This window comes from Charadrius vociferus, unplaced genomic scaffold (genome assembly GCF_000708025.1).
Source record: "Charadrius vociferus isolate BGI_N301 unplaced genomic scaffold, ASM70802v2 scaffold822, whole genome shotgun sequence".
Taxonomy (NCBI): domain Eukaryota; kingdom Metazoa; phylum Chordata; class Aves; order Charadriiformes; family Charadriidae; genus Charadrius; species Charadrius vociferus.
This window is the reverse complement of record NW_009647481.1, coordinates 2,786,243-2,805,599: the sequence shown is the minus strand read 5'-3', so window position 1 is coordinate 2,805,599 and position 19,357 is coordinate 2,786,243. Positions and strand designations below refer to the sequence as shown.

General features: G+C 36.5%; 1 protein-coding gene across 1 annotated transcript in view; it reads left to right on the top strand.

Annotated features, from left to right (window-relative positions):
• DOCK2 (dedicator of cytokinesis 2) overlaps positions 1-14,779 on the top strand; it is a 209,459-nt gene extending 194,680 nt beyond the window's left edge. The window contains exons 44-52 of the mRNA XM_009880752.1: positions 703-789; positions 924-1,100; positions 2,485-2,568; positions 6,236-6,373; positions 8,530-8,657; positions 10,360-10,540; positions 12,023-12,143; positions 13,158-13,300; positions 14,705-14,779. Of these exons, the coding sequence (XP_009879054.1) occupies positions 703-789; positions 924-1,100; positions 2,485-2,568; positions 6,236-6,373; positions 8,530-8,657; positions 10,360-10,540; positions 12,023-12,143; positions 13,158-13,300; positions 14,705-14,779 (1,134 nt within the window). The remainder of the gene's footprint in view (positions 1-702; positions 790-923; positions 1,101-2,484; positions 2,569-6,235; positions 6,374-8,529; positions 8,658-10,359; positions 10,541-12,022; positions 12,144-13,157; positions 13,301-14,704) is intronic.
• The last annotated feature ends 4,578 nt before the right edge of the window (positions 14,780-19,357 follow it).

The window sequence follows — 19,357 nt, the reverse complement described above, 5'->3', positions numbered from 1 at the left end:
GCACTGTATTATCAAGACTCGTGATGCCCGTTGGCTTACTTTGCAAACTGGAGAGTTTTGAAACCACTTATGAATATACCTTGAAATGGTTTTACACAAATTAAATCATTCACATTTTCATTGCTCATGACAATAGATAATATGCATGTCTTCATTGATTCATTATTATGTTTCTTAGTACTGATATTATAGATGAGCTGGTATTGGTAAAAAAAGGAGCAGTAGGGTAAATGAACTAGTGGCATTTTAAAATGCCAACAGCTAGTCTTGTTCAGGAGAGGAAAAAGAAAAAGAAGTAAGAATGCTGGCAAGTTGTTATAAGGCTATTACTGCTTTTAATTGCAGAAATGGGTTTTGAAAGCGGAGGGAGGAAGTATAATCTGGGTAGAGGTGAGAGCAGGTCATTTAGTCACAGTCATGCAATCTGTAATGGCAAAAACGGGAATAGATACTAAAATATTCAAGGGTAATAATCTTTTTCTCTGCTTTGTGCAGGCTTAGTGCCTGAAGATGACCTAATCTGAAATCAGAAAAATGATTTGTGCAAATTGCTGTGCTAGACTCATTTTGCAGTGTCTTTTTATGCAAAATGCGTATATGTTTTCCATCTACATTCTTTTCGCTCTGACATTTCCGAAGGCAGAAAAGATTAAAGTTTAAATACTAAAGTATCATTTTCTTCCTGATATCTTTTTTTAATAGTCTATGTGGATTGAGAGAACATCATTTGTTACAGCATACAAACTTCCTGGAATTTTACGATGGTTTGAGGTTGTCTCCATGTCACAGGTGTGTATTAACTGAACAAATCTATGTTGGTTTGTTGAACTGTAAGAATGTTGTTTATATACATGAAGTTTTATAAAACCAAAAAGACCTTTTTATCTCTTTAGAAACCTTACAAGTCTTTTGTTTCTTTACAGACTACAATTAGTCCTTTAGAGAATGCTATTGAGACTATGTCCACAACGAATGAAAAAATTTTGATGATGATTAACCAATACCAGAGTGATGAGAACCTTCCTATTAATCCACTCTCTATGCTTCTGAATGGAATTGTCGATCCAGCTGTTATGGGTGGCTTTGCTAAATATGAGAAGGTAGGAGCTTTTAAGTCAATGCAAAGAATATATTAAATACATTATTTCATAATTCTCCTACATCCTTTGTTCAAAGTGGCAGTGGAATGTGGGCTGGGAATATGAAAGCCGTAACTCCACCGATTAAGAGATCCTCGTAACCTGGTTACATCTGTCTTTGAAAGCAGAAACTTGCAAACTAGAGTAACTGAAGCTCAATATTAATTGCAGTCATGAGGGTTTTCATGGACATCTGAGATGAGATACCTCTTTTGTAATGAAATAGGCTCTTACACGTCCAAGGGTTTAGTCTAGAGTAAATGAATCACGTTTATCTTACAGTAGGTCTGGAGTATTTAGATTTGTGTTATCAATTAAACAGTCATCAGGTTTTCTCAGTAACTGCAGCCATTCTGTGTAACACGTTTTGTTGTTAAAAAATGGGAATACAAATAAAAAATGTTGTGGCAATACATGGAAAATGGAATGCCTTGAGGAACTGAATGGTAGAAAATTTGCCCCTTAGGCCACCTTGTGAAGGCAGGGTAGGGGAGAAGGCAGGAATGTTAAAAACTCATACAAATTTAAATTATAAATTATTAATTATTAAAGTTCTGGATGAAAATGAATGTGGCGTTATGCCACAGCTGTAGAGCTCTATTATTTCTGCCTGCTATTTCTTGATGAAAAGCATGTGCCATGCTCAGTAGGCTCAGCATGTCAGATAGACTCGGATAGTGCTGGAAAGATGCCCTACATATATATATATAGCCGTGTGTGTGTGTATATATATATGAATATATGTACAAGCATAAATTATATGTGGTAAGCGTGACACATTCTGGAGGAGTATGACTTATGCTATGTCAGTCCTGACATCATTTGTTTAGAGATTTGGCAGTCATGGACAAATAGCTATGTTCTTTTGTACCTGGGGGATAAAATCTTTGGGCAGCAAAAGGCAGTGTGTGTGCAATATCTGGCTCTGCTTATCTAGGAAAGAGTTCAGTTTCTTTATTGTATAACACTGGCTAACATCAGTAAGTAGGGTACTTGAATAAAATGATTGTTCATCAATGTAAATCATGATACTCCAAATTTATGCCTTTTTAGTTTCAGTGCAAGCTTAAAAAAACAAACAGTAATTGGGTTTTGGAGTAAGGGTGTCAAACTCGGAACTGTTGGATAAAGACTGAATATCTTCAAAAAAAAAAAAAAAGAGCACTTCAGTTCTGAACTGATAGAACGAGGAATTGTAACTAGCAGCACCTGCTAAAGGAGCTTGTGTATGTCTCTCTTATTTGAGGACCAATATCATGGTCACCAGCTGGAGTCAATGGAGCAATCACTGATTTTTTAACTGTCGAAATCATGGACTGAATTTTTTTTTGTGTGTCTCTCTAAGGCATTCTTTACAGAAGAATATATCAGGGACCATCCAGAGGATCAAGAAAAGCTGAATAGACTCAAAGATCTAATTGCTTGGCAGGTAACTTTTTACTGACAGCAGTTATCTGAAGCTTTACAAGCTATTCTTTTTTTCTGTTCCTTTCTAGCATTTAGATGATTGTGTCACTGAATATCTTCTCTGGGGTTTTGGGGGTTGGTGTTTTTTTTGGTTGTTTTTTTTTTTTGTTTGGTTTGGTTTGGTTTTTTACTGTTTCCCCAAAGCAGGGAGGGATAGAGGAATGAGAAGATTCTTGTTACAAACCTCCTGTCTACTTCTGTGATGAACTTATAGTATTTTTTTGAAAAGGGACTCATAGTAAAATACTCTCTCCTAGGCTGTTCTAAACATTCTGTTTCAGAGCATGTATAGTTGTAAAAGGGCTATCTGTTTATTATGCTATGTAGATACTAATAGTTTCCCTTAAGTAGGAAAAGAGCTTCGATTCCTTCAGTTTTGATGTGCATAACAAGAAGCATGTGTTCCACTACTAACCCACTAAGATCACTGACAAAACAGCATAATTCCTTACCCTCTGATGTGGCATGTGATTGATAAAACATTCTTGGGGATCTAAGTGATCCCATCCTTCAGTTTTTTTAAAATCTGTGCCTAAACTGGAGAAATGGCTTAATTACAAAAATCACATCTTAATTTCCTGAGGAGTATAATCATTCTAGTGTCCATTAAGAGTTAGATGAAATGCTACCAGAATCAGGGGAATTGCCCATACATCTCCTTATGTCCTAGGGAAAGCAGTATGCCAGAAAAGTACTTTGTAGAACACATCATTCAGAATGGTTTATAGTTAAAAGGGTCAGGATTTCAAACTCAGGTTGTATCCCTGGGGGCAAAACTGTGAGAGCATAAGAAGTCTCTTGTTATCTTATTATCAAGTTCTCTTGGGAAATAACTTTTTCCTAGAGGTGGGTGTTTGTTGTTGTTGTTTGTTTGTGTGGTTTGGGTTTGTGTTTTTTTGTGGGGTTTTTTTGTTGTGGTTTTTTTTTTTTTTTCCACTAGAAACCTTAATGGAATGCTAGTTCTTCACAGGACTTCTTTTCATGCTGAATGACCCTTCAAGATTGCTGCTACATGTCTTTTGTGTGACAAGTAGCATGGAAGACCATTAGTAACTATTTTGAAGCGGTATCTCTAGAGGAGAACTGAATACTCTCCCTACACTAGCAGCACTGAGGTTATTTGCTGTTTTATTTTTAGTGTACATATGATAAGCCAACCAACCTGCAGAACCCTTTTGTCCTTGAAGAGGCAAATGCGCCTACGCAAGGTGGTAGCAGAAAAAACTCTACTTTTGCTGAGATTCAAAGGAAAATGGCTCTTTTCATTGACCTAACCATTTGTTATGATAATGGAAGGAAGAAAAACATGACCTCAGAAGTTAGCAATTCCATTTGCGTTATCTATTCCAAATAGAAATTACTGCCATTGCTATATGGCAAAACAAATGACTACAGGAGAAGAGACTTACATTTTTTACATAGGTAGTTTGTTAAGAAACCACTAACTGCTCAGTCCTCTGAAATGTACGTGATTTAAGTGAGAAAGAACTGTTTGCTGTGTAAATGAGTGGGCATAGTAATTGCTATATCAAGGCACAATATAGTGATCTCCTGTTCAAGAGGGATGTTAGTAAAATTCCAGATTAACTCACACTATTTCTTATCGGAAGTAAATGGCTCGAGATATTTCTGGTCATGTTCCATGTCTCTTTCATTGTACTAACTCACTAAAAAATTCTTCCTTGTTGACTTAATCTTATGCCATCCTTGTGTCTCTCTTTTGTAGATGAGAAACAGCAAGAATTAACCACATTTATTCTCCTCTCAGCTGAAAGAAAACTTCCAAATAGTTTTAATGGATTTTTTTTTTCTGCTATTGTGTTAATGTTTTTGCATTTTCTTCCTGTTTCATTTAGATTCATCTCAGTTTGGTTATTAGTTTGAGTCACCAACCTTTACAGCTTTCTGCTGTATTGTTGCCCACCACAGGCTCTGTATATGGTTGCTCAGTGGATGTAGTGGTATAAATTGAACATAATATCATCTGGCATTTGGAAATAAAGTGGTAATTTATATCTATCCCTGTAAATCCCTCTGAAGAGGATAAACAGATCTGTCTGTAATAGATGGGCTTTAATAATATGTTTTTAAAAGTTATATTGAAATTGAACTTTCATAAAATATGATTGGGTAAATGAGGGGACTGATGTATACAATATTAATAGTATTTATAGGGTCAGAACACAAAAAGAAAGCATGGAATCTAAATGTATTTTACAAAAAAGCCCCACACGTTAATGCAAAAGAGCTAAGTCAATGGTGAAGCAGTTAGTAAAGGTTACTGGCAGAAGGGCAGCTGAAAGTATATTGCACAAATCTCATACCATCATCTTCAAAACTGAAGAGTAATGAAATTTCTTTATATTTTAAAGGGAAGCACTGCAAAGTTTCTCTTTGTGAATATGTTTATTATTAATTAAACAGTATGTCAAAGTGTGCTGCCCAATATCTTTGAAGATAAGATTTGGTTTGTTTGCTTTTAACTGGATGATGTTATACTAATATTAACAGTAAATATGAGAGTAGCAATATAATAGCAAAGGAAAGCTTTGTAGGGAAGAGGGGTTAGGAAAGTAGTATTACTATCATATTTGCTTCATTATAAGATTTTTTTAATTATTATTTTATTTTATTTGTTAAGCAAGCCATTCCTTCTGACAAAGAAGGATTTTTGAAGAAATTCAAGTGGAGGGGGAGGTATTTAATGAACAGATAGACCTTTTCCTAATCTTTTTATTAGGTGTTCTCCTTTAAGGGAGTAGGTATCTATACTTGGTCCCCGCCCCCTAGTTTTTAAAAACTATTGTTATGTTCCTTATTACAGCTCTATAGAAGGAAGAATCAGAGTTCTTAACCCCTTTGGTTACTTGTCACTGACCACAGCCTAAAGGATGAGCAGCAAAAAAGAAAAGCACAGGGGTAAAATTGAGCAAAGTTAGACTGGTTAGTGCAAGCTGCCTCTATTCATGGCTTCACTCATTCAGTTTTGTATTGAAGCGTTATCTTACTGATTTTTTTTTCTGGAGATGTGGGGGGTACAGAAGAAGCCTACAGAGTAAAATCAAGGGAAAGGAAGGTCACCTCCAGTAACCAGGCATTAACATACTAAATTGCTGCAGCAATTGTTGAAGTGATCACATGATTAAGCCCCCAGTACATTGATTTAAATCTTTCCCAGTCACTTAATCCTCCATTTGAAAGAGAAGAGTTTGAAACCACCTGCCTGGAATCCACTTGGATATTTTTTCATCCCTACCTTCTCTCCTGTAAGCTATGGCAGGCACCTTCATAAGCAGGTGGACTAGTAGTCTAAGAATTGTTCGAATTCTTGCATGGTGTGTTTAAACTCATAAGGGATTAACATTAAAATACACAGAAGAGAGAAAACAGTCACTATAAGGCAGCCAACATTCTTCAAAAATTTACTGAGCAAACCTATTTTTCAAGAGTGTTTCCATCTTGCACTTGCTGCTAAAAGCTGAGATCAATGGACAAATCTATATGCCAATCACAGTAAGAATTTTGCAATTGACTTAGGACATACTTTAAATCAAGTGAGAGGCGTTGTCAGACCCAGTTTAATATTCTCCCTCTTTTTCTTCTTTTTTTTTTTTTTTCCCCTCTTCAAGATACCTTTCCTTGGGGCTGGAATTAAAATTCATGAAAGAAGAGTTTCTGATAATCTTCGTCCTTTCCATGACCGTATGGAGGAATGTTTCAAGCATTTAAAAGTTAAAGTGGAAAAACAATATGGAGCCAGAGAATTGGTATTGCCATCCTTTTAACCTCTCCTGCAATTTCTTTCTACTTACACTACGCATCTTGTTCTTCCGAACAAAAACACATACTGAAGTTTTGTTGCTTGTGGGTTTTCTTGTGATCTGAAGGTAGTAGGACCTGAGTTTTATAATTAGAGAGTTGATTCAGTTCTGTGATGTATCAAATATTCCTCATTCTGGAAGACTTGGAGTATTGTATTATGTCTATTAAAATTGCAATTCTTTTCCGCCTTATTAGGGAAGTAAAAGCTAACGCTTATGTTTCTTCTCTTTGTAATTTTTCTTAGCAGTTTAGGGCTTTGATCTGCAATTGCTGTCTCCCTTTGCTAGCCACTTCCAGCTGTGTTGTGAAGTAAAACCTATCATGTCTATAATACTATAAATATTAGTTGAGACCAAACTGAAATACACTGGAATTGAAGGATAACTTCTAAACACAAACTCTCCAGACAATTCTTGAATAAAATAGTCTATCTGAGCTTGTGCAGGCTAGCAAGAATTATGTTGGCTGGTTTTTGTGATTAAACACCAGTTGCTTTAGAAATTATTTTGTGCTGTTGCTTTCAGCGCTGATGATTTTATAAGAGGATTTATTTCTTCTATTATAGGGGGGAAAGTAGCAAGTTTCTAAACTAAATTTTGGATATTGTTCTGTGTCACACACCTATATGATGGAAATTCTATATATTTATCTCAGTATGTTTGTCTTGCTTTCAGTCCCATGCCATCATCCCTTGTGATAATAAAGAGGCTGTAACCCACAATTAGCAATCTTGCCTAATGCTTGAACCCTTCAGCTCTCTTACAGCACTTAAAAAAAGCGACCTATTTAAAATCTGGCAAGAGCAGAGCATGGCACTGCTGCCATTTTAGCATGTCTGACTCTCTGGTGGCTGGCCTGAGCTTTTTCATTACAAGAAAAGGGGAAAAAAAAAAAAAGTTATTCAGTTATTGTGTCTTTATCACAATATTCTGGCCATTCAACAGATGAGCAGCATGTTAATGCTGCAAAACACTTGAAAATAATTCTTGAAACTACAAATATCTTCAAGGCTTCTGCTAGACATCAGAGTCTTAGTGAGAAATTACATCAGAAGCAAAGAATTTGGGATATGAAATTACACATAAATTTTTAATATTTTCTGGATAATCAAAACAAAACCTTGTGCTTTAATATGAAATGTTTTTTCAAAGTTATTCATATCATGTTTATAGGATAAAAATTGAAGTAGGCTGGAAAAGCAGTTTACGATAGTTTATGGTATGGGAGACATGATCATCCCAGGAAATACTCGAACACAAAAAGAGAGAAGAGCTGACTGCACTCTACAACTTCAGATCCCAGAAGTCAGCCCTGAAGAAAGAGAACAGTTCTAGAATTAGCCAAGAAATGTGATCCTTGTCCCTACCTTATTAACAAGTGTAACAGGAAAGCATTTGGAAATAAGTCAGGTTGTTTCAATGAACTTTTTACCAGGCTGCAAAGCCTAAATAACCATCAATGTTAAGCTGAATATTTCCATTATGATAGCTAAATCTTCTTCAAGATGATTTAGAGTGAAAATCTCCTTTTTCTCCTTCCACTGCTGAATGTACTAACTTCAAGGTTTGCAGAGAGAGAGGGTGCAGCATATATATATTTATGCAATATGGATACATGATGACCTGGAGAATCCTCCTGTTCCTCTTGTCTGGCTATTAGGGAAATATTAATTTTGTCCAACATTTGCAAACATATGTTTTAAAAGGTGATATTAACGTATAGAGATGGCAGAATTTGTTGTATTGAAGATGCAGCATGATTAATGTCTTGGAGCAAGGACTAACTAAATCTATTTGTCCAAGCAAGTACTTCAACGGCGTGCCCCAGGTCTGCTCAAAATAAGATCAGGAGACACTGTTTATTTTCATTTCTTTTTCAAATATAAAGTTAATTACATCGATTGTAGTTTATTTAGCTACTCACTGTATTTGAGAGGTCTTAGAGTGTATCCAGACCAAAGAAACAATTAATGGTAGCAAATAACTTCTTTCATGGCAAATGTTAAAACAGTTGTGCTATGGTCAAGACCTAGTGAAAAGGGATTAAATGAGCTTCACATGAAGTTGCTTGACAGAAAATGTTTCTCTTTTCCATCCTGTAGCCAGATTTTGATGACAAGAGAGTAGGACGTCCAAGATCAATGCTGAGATCCTATCGTCAGTTATCAGTTATTTCACTGACTTCCATGAATTCAGACTGCAGTACTCCAAACAAAATTGCTTCAGAAAGGTTAGTTATGAATATAATACAAATTTTCTTTCAGTCCTGTTTTTGAAACAGTTCTATGGGATGAAACTGAAAGATTGAAAAAAAAGGTATTCAAGGATAAAGACCACTATCAGTCTCTTCAGACTATGCCAAAATTATTTTTAACTGTACCTATCACTTCAGCCAGGCTTATAGCTACAGTACTTCAACCTTAACAGACAAAATATACTCAAGTCTTACTGAAAAAAAAAGTGGCATTTCATTTTCAGGAAACAAGTGTTTTATAATTTAAATGACATTTCAAAAAAATACAAAGATCTGGGTTTTTTGCAAGATTCTTTTTATACAGCTGTTAACTTAATTAGCATCTTATTGCTTGTGAAAATTGGAGAGGAAGAGGAAAGCCTTTACAAACTTAAAACTAAGAAGGTGGAATGTTTTAGTAAAGCCTGTAGTAATGTAGAATGCTTTGCCTAATATGCTTTCTTAACTGCAATGTCGGAAGATGTAACTTTTAAGTTTGAGAGAACAGTTATAAGTGTATTGATCAGCTTTTTCATCTACAAATTGTTTTGATTGCTTTATAAATTATCCTTTGGGCACAACAGAACTTCCCAAACAAGACACATATAAAATTAATCTTGCTGAGCAGTGTTTGATTGTGATTTTTTGTGATTGTGATCTCCCGTTTTGAGTAATTCAATTTTAAACAGTAAAAAGTCCAAAAGTGTATGACCCTAGCTTGGAAGTGTTTCTTCTTAAGATACCCCTCTATTCTTGCATCTTTGGCTACCGCTTTGTGGTTTAACAATACTCAATTAAATTTTTTGAGTTGTCTAACAAACGTGTAGTATCACATGTTGTGAGATGCCGTAGGCTGCTCTTCCGTACCCTTCAGCTTCCACTCTTCTTGAGTGGTGTATCACACAAACATGATTTGGGGCGTATCTGCTAGCCCCATCTCTAATAAAGCATGTCTCCTATGGAACCAGACAACTATACTTAAGCAGTTGAATTATTCACCGATTTCTAATTCTCATCATGCTAATCTGTTGTAGGAAGCACAGGTCAACAAATTCACCATCCTACTTGCTTTAACAATTTTTGTTGTAAAGTAAGTTGACCCCATGTTCAATAGGCTAATTACATCAGCAGAGAAGGGAGTAAAGCCAGCACCAATTTCATATTTGGTTTGCTGGGGTTTTTTTAATGAAAAATTAGAGGAAGAGAAGGGAGATTTTTTTAATCACTTGGTATGTGCATTCTTGTCAAATATGCTGAAATAACTAGGAGGATGCATTTAAAACATGAGAATAAATAGTAATACTCTGTTCCACTGTTTTCAACAACCGTAATAGCATGTCTTGCTTTCAGGACCATCGTCATTCTGCATAAATTTACCATATGACCTCTAACTCTGTTTAGTGTAGGAGTTCTTAAGCTAATGCGCAAATCTTTAAAATGGGATTTGCACTTATATTAATATTTTACATTCTTTGCAACATTTTAAAACGATGTCATACCTCCTGAAGGCATCTTATTTGTTTCTACAGTTGCCAGCTGAAGCACATTATATACTTTTTGCCAACAGTTTGCAAGGCTGCAAAGAAAGTCAAAGGAAAGGATGACCTGCATTTATATTTCATAGGGAAATGACATCAGAATACCAGTGGCTTTTAAAATATCACTCAGCAACTTGTACTTTTTTCTTTTGCTCCTGCAGCTTTGATCTGGAAGTAGTGCTACCAAAGCCCGTAAAAGCAGAATCAGAAGAGACTGCTCTGCAAATTAATCCTCACCCTGAAGTGAAGATGAGAAGGTCCAAGAAAAGAACAAAAAGAAGCAGTGTGGTGTTTGCTGATGAGAAGACGGCACCTGATATTTCTGTCTCTGACATGAAATGTGTATGTTACTAATTTAGTGTAGTATTTTATAATGTATAAAAAAGAGGACGTGACCCCTTTGTTTAGGAAAAGAAAAATATATCACATAGAACTCTAGCTGTCATAAAAGGAAATATGCAGGATGCAGAGATGATCTGCCCTGTCATGAATGAAACCCACAAGATGCTGTGGAGGAAACAAATCAATGGAAAAATCAGAACATTTCTGCTTGCTTATGGTAACAGATAATACAGCCCTAAAGTTGCAAATTCTGAAGCTTGGTTAGCTTGAAATGGAGTGCTATATTGGGAGGGTTAAGCTAGCTTTCCTGTGGAGAAGCAATTGACTGTGCTGACATTTCATGGCAGCTCCTTGCAGTCAGGGCTGTTTCAAAAGTGATGAGCCCTGTACGTTTTGTACCTTGTTATGGAACATGCAGCTGTTAGGAAATTGCAAGATTGCAAACACTGTTCCTTAAATGGTGCCAGTTTGGAAGCACAGGCATCTCTCACTGCATAGATCATCTGAGTGCTTTTATTGCACTGCTAGATCATTAGAATGACTTATAACTTACACTGTGCTTTTTCTTTTTTCTTTTTTTTTTTGATAGTTTAATTCTCAGGAGACTTCTATTCTTTTACTATAAAACCAAATAATAAAAAAAAATAAATTGAAAGATGCCCTCTTGATACACAAGCCCTGTCTAAATTAAAATAACAATAACAGATTGTTGAATTATGTGGGGAAAGCATAAGTCATTTGATCAAAAATTTTTGGAGCAATCAAATGCAAAGTGAATTCAGTGATTCTTTTGGGAAACAAGGTGAAACTTAGGGAGGATTATGATTGTCTTACACTACACGTCCTCATACAAAAGAGAGAGATAAATCACAGTCAGGCTCTAAGAAGCATTAATATATAAAAACAAGCAACACCTTTTTCTTTTGATTAAATTAGATAACATACCTAACTGTGGGAATCTCACTACATACTGAGTTACAGGATTTTTTTTTTTTTTTTGCTTCAGAAAAACTGACAAGCCTCACAGCAGCTGAGCTGGCTATGTTAATGCAATAGGGAAAAATGTGTTCACTACTTCATTTTACTTTGCAGATCACAGTCAGAGCTGGCTGATGGTATTATTCAAAAGATATGATAGGAATACCATCCTACAGTTCCAGATTACAGAATGTCTTCTAGCTAGCTTTTTTAGAGTAATGTTTTTTTCTATCTGGAATGAGAAGTATTTACCTAACTACAAATCATCTACAAAGTCATTACAGTTTTTAGCTAGTGTGTAATATTATGCGTGGACACAGTTCTACTGCTTCTGGTTACTTTTATTGCTTACTCAGCAAACAATCCCATAAAGAATTTGGGTTAGGCATAATAGTTTATTTATTAATTATTTTCTTTTATGATTTTCACAAAATATTATTTTGTGTAGATCTTTGTTTCTTATATCTCAGCTCATCATTAATGACTTTTTTTTTTATTAAACAGCTGTCAAGGAAATACGAGTTCATGAGTGACACCAACCTCTCAGAACATGCAGTGGCACCTCAGAAAACATCTGTCCTCAAGCAGATGAGTTCTGTCAGTCGTTCTATGCCAACTATCCCAGGTAAGCTGCTTACAATAAGGTAAGAGTTTTGCACTTCTTTATTGCTACGTTAACAAAACGTAGCAATAAAGGCTTTGCTATAAGAGATCAGGTAGCTCTCGCTATATGGCTCTGTGCGTCTGAGACAAAGATTACAAATTTCAGCATGTATTGTGCGTGTGAGGCTGGACTGCTCCTGCTGCTCGGTAACATTGTGCTGTATGCAAATTCTAAAAGTGTTAATTCTGGAGCTCCAAATTTTGCTTCCTTGTATAGTGTGGGCATTCCCCCAGCCTTGAAAGAGGCAAGGTTTATTCATATTCCTTGCTTTGTAGGGTCTCCCTTGCAGAAGCAAGGGGCAGCGTTTGAAACAGGAAGAAATGCTCTGTACTTTGCTTTGGCAGATGAATATGCCCAAAGGTTGCCCCATAGTAAGCTTTCAACTTCTGCTTTTGATGTTCGAGAGGAATCTCATAACCCTCCCTCACAGCAAGAGGAAGGAGAAACAAGATAACGTAACTGCCCAGTAGAAAGACTGACAGTTGCATGATAGAGAAGGGAAAGTGTAACTGAAGGTGGAAGTCATTTCTAGGCCAGGGTATATAGAGAAAATGTGCCCTATATTGATACCCTTCGCCCCCTACTTCTTCCATAGCACATCCCATTTCTTAGCCTGCACTTCATCTATCCCTCTCATTGTCCCTATCTTTACAGATGTCTGTAAGAGACATTTAACACAACACAACAAACCAACAATGGCCCACATCCTTTTCTATTTATCTATTTTTTAATTCTTTGATCAGATAGGTTCATTTCTTTCACTATTCACTTTCAATGAAATGAAGTTCAGTGCTTCCCCATCAACAAATGGGGAAAATTTTACGTATTTTTGTATTCTAAGGATAGAGATAGATTAAAAATGTCTCATCTCTGTCTAGTAGTTGCAGTAGTTTGTTATTTTGAGTTCTGCTTTATCTGACACTCTGACTCTCCTTTCTTGGTTTTGTTTTGTCCAACCAATGTTTCTACTCTAAGGATTAACTCTGTCCGTCAGCCCTGTGGCACCTGATGAAACAATTGCATCACATAGGTTGAGTCAACCAGTGTTTCCTTCCACCTCAGATGGTGACAAGAAAACCTCCAAAAAAAAGAAAGTCAACCAGTTATTTAAGACAATGGTAAGTTCTGTGTGTTTATGGGGAAAAAGAGAGTGTTACATCTTAAAAAATTCTATGCTCTGAAAATTAAGTCATTTTAAAATACCCTAAGATCAAAAGTCATGTTCTTTTTCTATTTCTTTTTTTTTTCTTACTTCTCTCATCAGAGAGAGAAGGGGAAGCTGTATAGGGAAGCAAAAATTTGCCTCTGACTCTGCTTTCTGGAGTATGGAGGTACATCTTTGTGTTTACGAGGAAGGCTCACATGTGCAGTTCCGCATCTGTACCACAAGAGGTCTCATTTGACCTACTGATTTTCTCTGATTTGCGTTATATAACATTGATTAGCAAAAGAGGAAAGCAATTATTTCTTGTTCGATTTAATCACATTGGGCAGTTAGCACTAGCATCAGAGTAAGCTGGCAACACATGGCAAAACATGCACAGTGTGAGTCCATTTCTGATGTCAGGGCTGCTTATTTGAAAGTAGAAATTGGCTTGCACTGGAGTCATTAACGTTGCTTAAAACAGGTTGCCTTCCTTTAAAGTATATAAACTTTTACTGATGAAAATTGGAAATTTCACTGTGGAAATTTCACAAAATTAAAACCACTGAATTTAATGTAGTGTTCGAAATAAAAAAAAATATTCGGTGCAGATATTAAGATTCAAAAGTTTTAAAGTTTTCCTGTTTTTTCAGGTAGTGGGAAGGTGACATTTCATGCAGATGCTGGTAGCTACTGATCTGCATACTGCATAAGCATTCTGTGACCCCTGTAGTATTTTACATGTCCACTCTGCTGATCTTTCAAAACAAAGGTTGATTATTTTTTTTAAATTGTTTAATTTTTTTTTCTGGAGAATAGGTTTCATTTTCATACATTAGTTCTGTAGTCTTAAAAAATATAGATAGTGCCTTCAGGGACCACAGAGCAACGTTTAGGAAAATCTGCTAAATGCAGATGTGTTCATAATCATATTTTTTCTGGTAGGAACAAGAATAACCTATTAATTTGAAGTCTGTAGGATTTCACTTATATTCAATTTATCACATACTTGTTCTTTTCAGACACAGGAGTAACAGCTTTTTCAGCATGATCTCATCCACTCACATTTAAACCTAAATAGCATATAAAATAAGGAGGACAAAATGTCCTTTTTTACAAGTGTAAGAAAGGACTGAATAAAGCTACAAATCCATTTGTATGGCACTTCCTCAGCATGATTGGAATCATGTGGACAAGTTTAAATACAGGTTTATGGTTTTTCAGGATAGAGAAATGAATTCAAAATACCCAGGATTTGGTCAACGTCTTTTTTTCTCTAGCCATATCTTAAGGCCACAAGCTAGTAATTAATGTAAGTATTACAGTAGCAATTTTAACATACGGCACTCTGTTCCTCTTTTTTTTTTTTTTTCCCCAGCGTATTTCCAAAGTTCTAGAAGATGGAAAGCAGTCTGTGGAGCATCATTTCAAATCTTCATCTACAGATCTCTAATTCATTCCGTTACAAGGCCACTTCTCAACCAAAAATAATTATGTATACATATATATCCTATTTTAGAGCACCACCTAATGTAAGGAACAGCGCTGATAACATAGATGGCTAACAGAGAATATGCACAACAATATGAGAAGTTACTTACCATACAGGTATAGGAATAACATTTTGTTGTAGTTTAGGCCGAATAGACTCCTGGGGACGTGGGGCACCCTGGATGGGACCAACAGATGCTCCCCACCTACCAGGAAACATTTGAAGAAAATACTACAGGATGTGCCCACCAGGATATGGAACAGAAGTTTATTGAGCCTCTGGTTATACAGGTCAAAGGGCATTGTGTGTTCCCGGATGACAAAACTTGTTCCTGGGAAGAAAGATGTAGTAAAAGGCCATCTGCAATGCTTACTGTATAATGTAAGATAGATCCTGTTCTTTTCAAAGAGCATAGAAGTTATTTTGTGTAGCTTGTATAGACACACTCCAGCTATCTTTAAACTACTGCTGGCAGTGTAGTCAAGGCAACAGCTGGCTCAGCACAAAATAGCCACTGACAATTTACTCTGTGGCTGTAGCTGGATTTACAGTCCTCAGATCCCTCTGCTGCTCCCACCACTGCTCCGTATCTTCGATCTTTCTCTGGGTGATGCCCATGACTGTGGCGCAGTATGCCCGAGTTATTTGCAGAACAGTGGCTATTCTGTTGAAAACATGCAAAAGTTTATTTACACGTACAAATTGATATTACATCCAGCAGTATGATAAACAAAAGCTGCATTTTCTGCTGTTCATCAATAAAATGTTAAAAATTTATTTTCTTTGCCTTGAACCTTTCTCCCTGAAATCTCTAGATATCTCTGTATATAAGGTAATAGTTTCTTACTGACAGCAAATGACATTCTACAAGTCCAGGTGTTCTGCTATCAAAATGATTTTCTGTGTGTCTCCAACTCGTGAGGTGCAGTTGGAAGATAATGCCTTATTGGCATGAAGCTAGACAGCACTGCAGGTCAGCATCTCGGTGTTCTGTATAACCTGTCAGTTCTTTCTAAAGGCAAGTATGTCATCTAAATATAAAGGTTTCCAAAAGGCAAATAATCAATTTCCTTCACTCATCCCTTTATGTTTCAGACACCTACATAGGTTTATATTCATTAAATAAAATATGACCAGGTGTAGTGTGGATGGGCCTTGTTGCCATTTATATGGATGTGGGAAAGACAGAGAGGTTAAAATTATTCCTCGCTGAATGGTTGAATCAATGGAAAGATATCCTCAGTTTGTTCTAAGCCTAACTATTTCTATAAACACTTTTATGTTCAGCATGAATAATTTATTTAGACTCTCTTTGCAAATTGTCAGTGTGAAGCCATTTTCTACAAAAATAATTAGCGATTGTTTTCTGTGAAAAGTTGGAAATATTTGCCATTGGAACTAATACTGTGCCAAGAAATACTTTTCACTAGAATAACCATAGACAGCAAAACAAAATGGGTCCAGTTTTAACATTAACTACAGTGTTGGCATGGATACTGATAGACTTTTTGTGTCATTTGCTTTTCACAGCAACTTGATACTGCTTCTGAGGAAGCACAGAGGAAGAAAAAGACTTTTCTAGCAAAAGCTTCAGTTTAATAGAGTATAGGTTATCTGTGAGTGGGAAGAAGTAAAAGGTTGAGGAGTGCACGTTTAACATCTTGCTAACCTGGGGGAAGAAGAGGGGAGGGTACCCAGGTTGTCCTTCAATATTGTCTGCAGGTACATTGAAGATGATACCACAAAAGTATTTTGAAAGAAAAGATTTGGTTCTACTGGGAATGACTAAGAAAAGGATGATTTAGCAACTGTTCATTCTTCGTAAAGAAACCTGTTAAAGGTTATCCTTTGCTTATGGTATCTTGCAGCTATGTTTTCATGTGACAGTGGAATAAAGGAGTTTTAGCTGTAGCTGTTATTATAAATTATAATTAAAGTACTGTGGTTCTAAATAAAAAAGTACAAAGAATTAAGGGAATGAGGAGCCCAGAAGCAAATACCAGGAAAGCAGAGCACAATGTCCAAAGGAAGTTTGGTGTTGAGTGTTTAGCACAAGATTCATGCCTGTGATTTGCTCAGGTTTTAGTATAATTTTGGATGAAGCGTTTACATTCGCACTTAATTTACCAAATATCAGCAAAAATCTTATTAGTTATCCCACATCACAGATTGTCCTCTTCTTGCCAGCCCAGTTTTGAATCTGTTTCAAGCCTGAAATCATGTAAATGAGCTCTTAGCAGAAAAGCAAAATTCACTAAGAAAAAATAACTGCCAAGAACATAGCAGTACATGGAACTGGAATTTTAAGGATGTTTGGACAACAAGCTCCAGCCATTCACAAGTTTCCAGAAAGTGTGGATACTGACATTTAGACCAAATAAACAACATAGCGTGAAGAACAAATTATGCCTGGGGCTAATAAAGTGCAAGTATGGCAATCTGGCAACATCTGTTGAAAAATGTAAATCAGCACTGATTATTGTCATTTCTGTTAGAAGCTAAACAAGCCTTTAGTCCATGTATGCAGGGGAAGATCTATTCAGGCAGCACAGAACCTATGTATTTGACAGTCTTTGATGTGAAGCACAGAGGGCAGAAATTTACTCCAGGAGATAGGGTCAGGCTTTGGCTGCTGTCCCAGGGTAGTTACGAAGCAGGGGTAGCTTCACCTGTAATCTGTACCACCTCCCACCATGCAACGTCAGAAAAGCATTTCTGGACACAATAGCACAATTCATGTGCTTTCTGTATCGGAGTTTATTTCACTTCTCTTAGACCTTTCAGATAGTCTGGACAGTAACAGTCTGGCTTTCTGGACTGCATGGCACTAAGATAATTATTTGGTAGTGTGAGCCTGTAATAAATGACATTTAGCATGGGGTAGGAAAGACTGCATGTTGAGCTAAGATTTGATGTGCTGACCTGTAGAAAGCTGTTACACTGCAACAGTGTAAGATGCATTTAAGCTGCATGTCGTGTCTGTTCAGTTAGCCAGATGTCTGAAGTTTAGACGCAGACACCAGAGGTTTATTTCTCATGGAGTGCAACACTATGTTAGTAATAGTGGTCTGTGTCAGTGCACCGTAAGGTCTGGTCATAGACTGCAATTGTTAGCGTTCTGTTACACCAAGGTATTCTTTAACTAACTTGGGTATCCAACCTGCCCTTGTTTGTGCCAGAAGTGATACTGTCCAAGTCCTCATTATGAAATTATAACTTAATTATTCATTGGGAGGGAATTTAATGCTTTTAAAATTTCAATAAAAATTAGCTGGGGTGAGCTATAGGAACGTGTTCAGAGGTCAGTCAATAAGGATCAAGTTTCTGAGCAGGAAGAAAAGTTTTATTAAAGATTTTACAGACCCTAGGAACACGTTGTGCTCTTGAACTGAGAATTAATGTGAGATAGACCTGTGTATTTGTTGCAGGTACTGCTTGACATTGAAATTTTAGCTGTATCACGTGCAGTCTGTAATCTTTTTTATTAGACAACGGAAGTTTTGGGTGAGTAGAATGAAAGAATGGTTTGGGTTTGAAGAGACCTTAAAGATCAACTAGTTCCAACCCCCAGTGGAGGTGATGGGTGTCATATTGGTTATTCTGTATGGAGTCCACAGACACATTAGGCATCATTGGATCTCTGTTTTCATTTTCCATGTTGATATTGTTTGGTCTGGCTTTTGGCTTTTTCTCCAGTTCTCAGATTTTTTTCATCAAGTCTCTGACCTTTCTTTAAAGACTCATTAAGGCAGAATGAGAATTCTCTCTGTCTTGTGATACAATAGTCTTGTATGGGAGAGAAAGAAGATTGGATTTCTTCATAATTTTGGAAGTGCACAATTTTAAATCAACAATTTTCTCCTTTTCCAGCCTGTTCGTAGTTGATAGAAGATCACAACAAACAAGTTAAATTAACTCAGCTCAATATGTTAAAATAAAGGCAGTACAACACTGTGTAAGTAGATTTTCCTGGATGTCTTACTCGTGCATCATGTGAATGGTAGCCTTAATAGTGTAGAAGATTCTGAGAGTCTGGCATGTGTCCAGTTTCATCATGCTAAAATTGAAGGAACCTTTGGCCGCCTTTGTTCTGAAGAACAGAACTCATACAACCAACATGGTGGACTACTCTACTCCATATGAGGTTTGAGATGCAGAGGCAGTTTGCTCCCACAGTTACTGATACAAGGAAGCTGTAATGGAATAACAGTGGAAAATTCTCCTGAATCTGGAGGACATCAAGCAGCCAGAATGGCCATGAGGAGTTTTTAGCACCAGTTACTGTATTCTACTCAGTGTTTTCAGGCAGCAGCCATTTTACTGTAAAAACTGACTGAAGAGCAGTTCCTAACCTGAACTGGCAAGAAACCAATAAACCTGTGCCAAGCACTTGTTCACAGCAATTAGAAGAGCTGGGAATGGGTAGACAAGGTTAGAGCTTTTGTGTCATGTTACTGAAGTTACTGACATTTCAATGACAAAATGGATTCAGAGATTGAGTTGCTCTCTTTAACCCATTTGATATTCACGGCTTTGTTG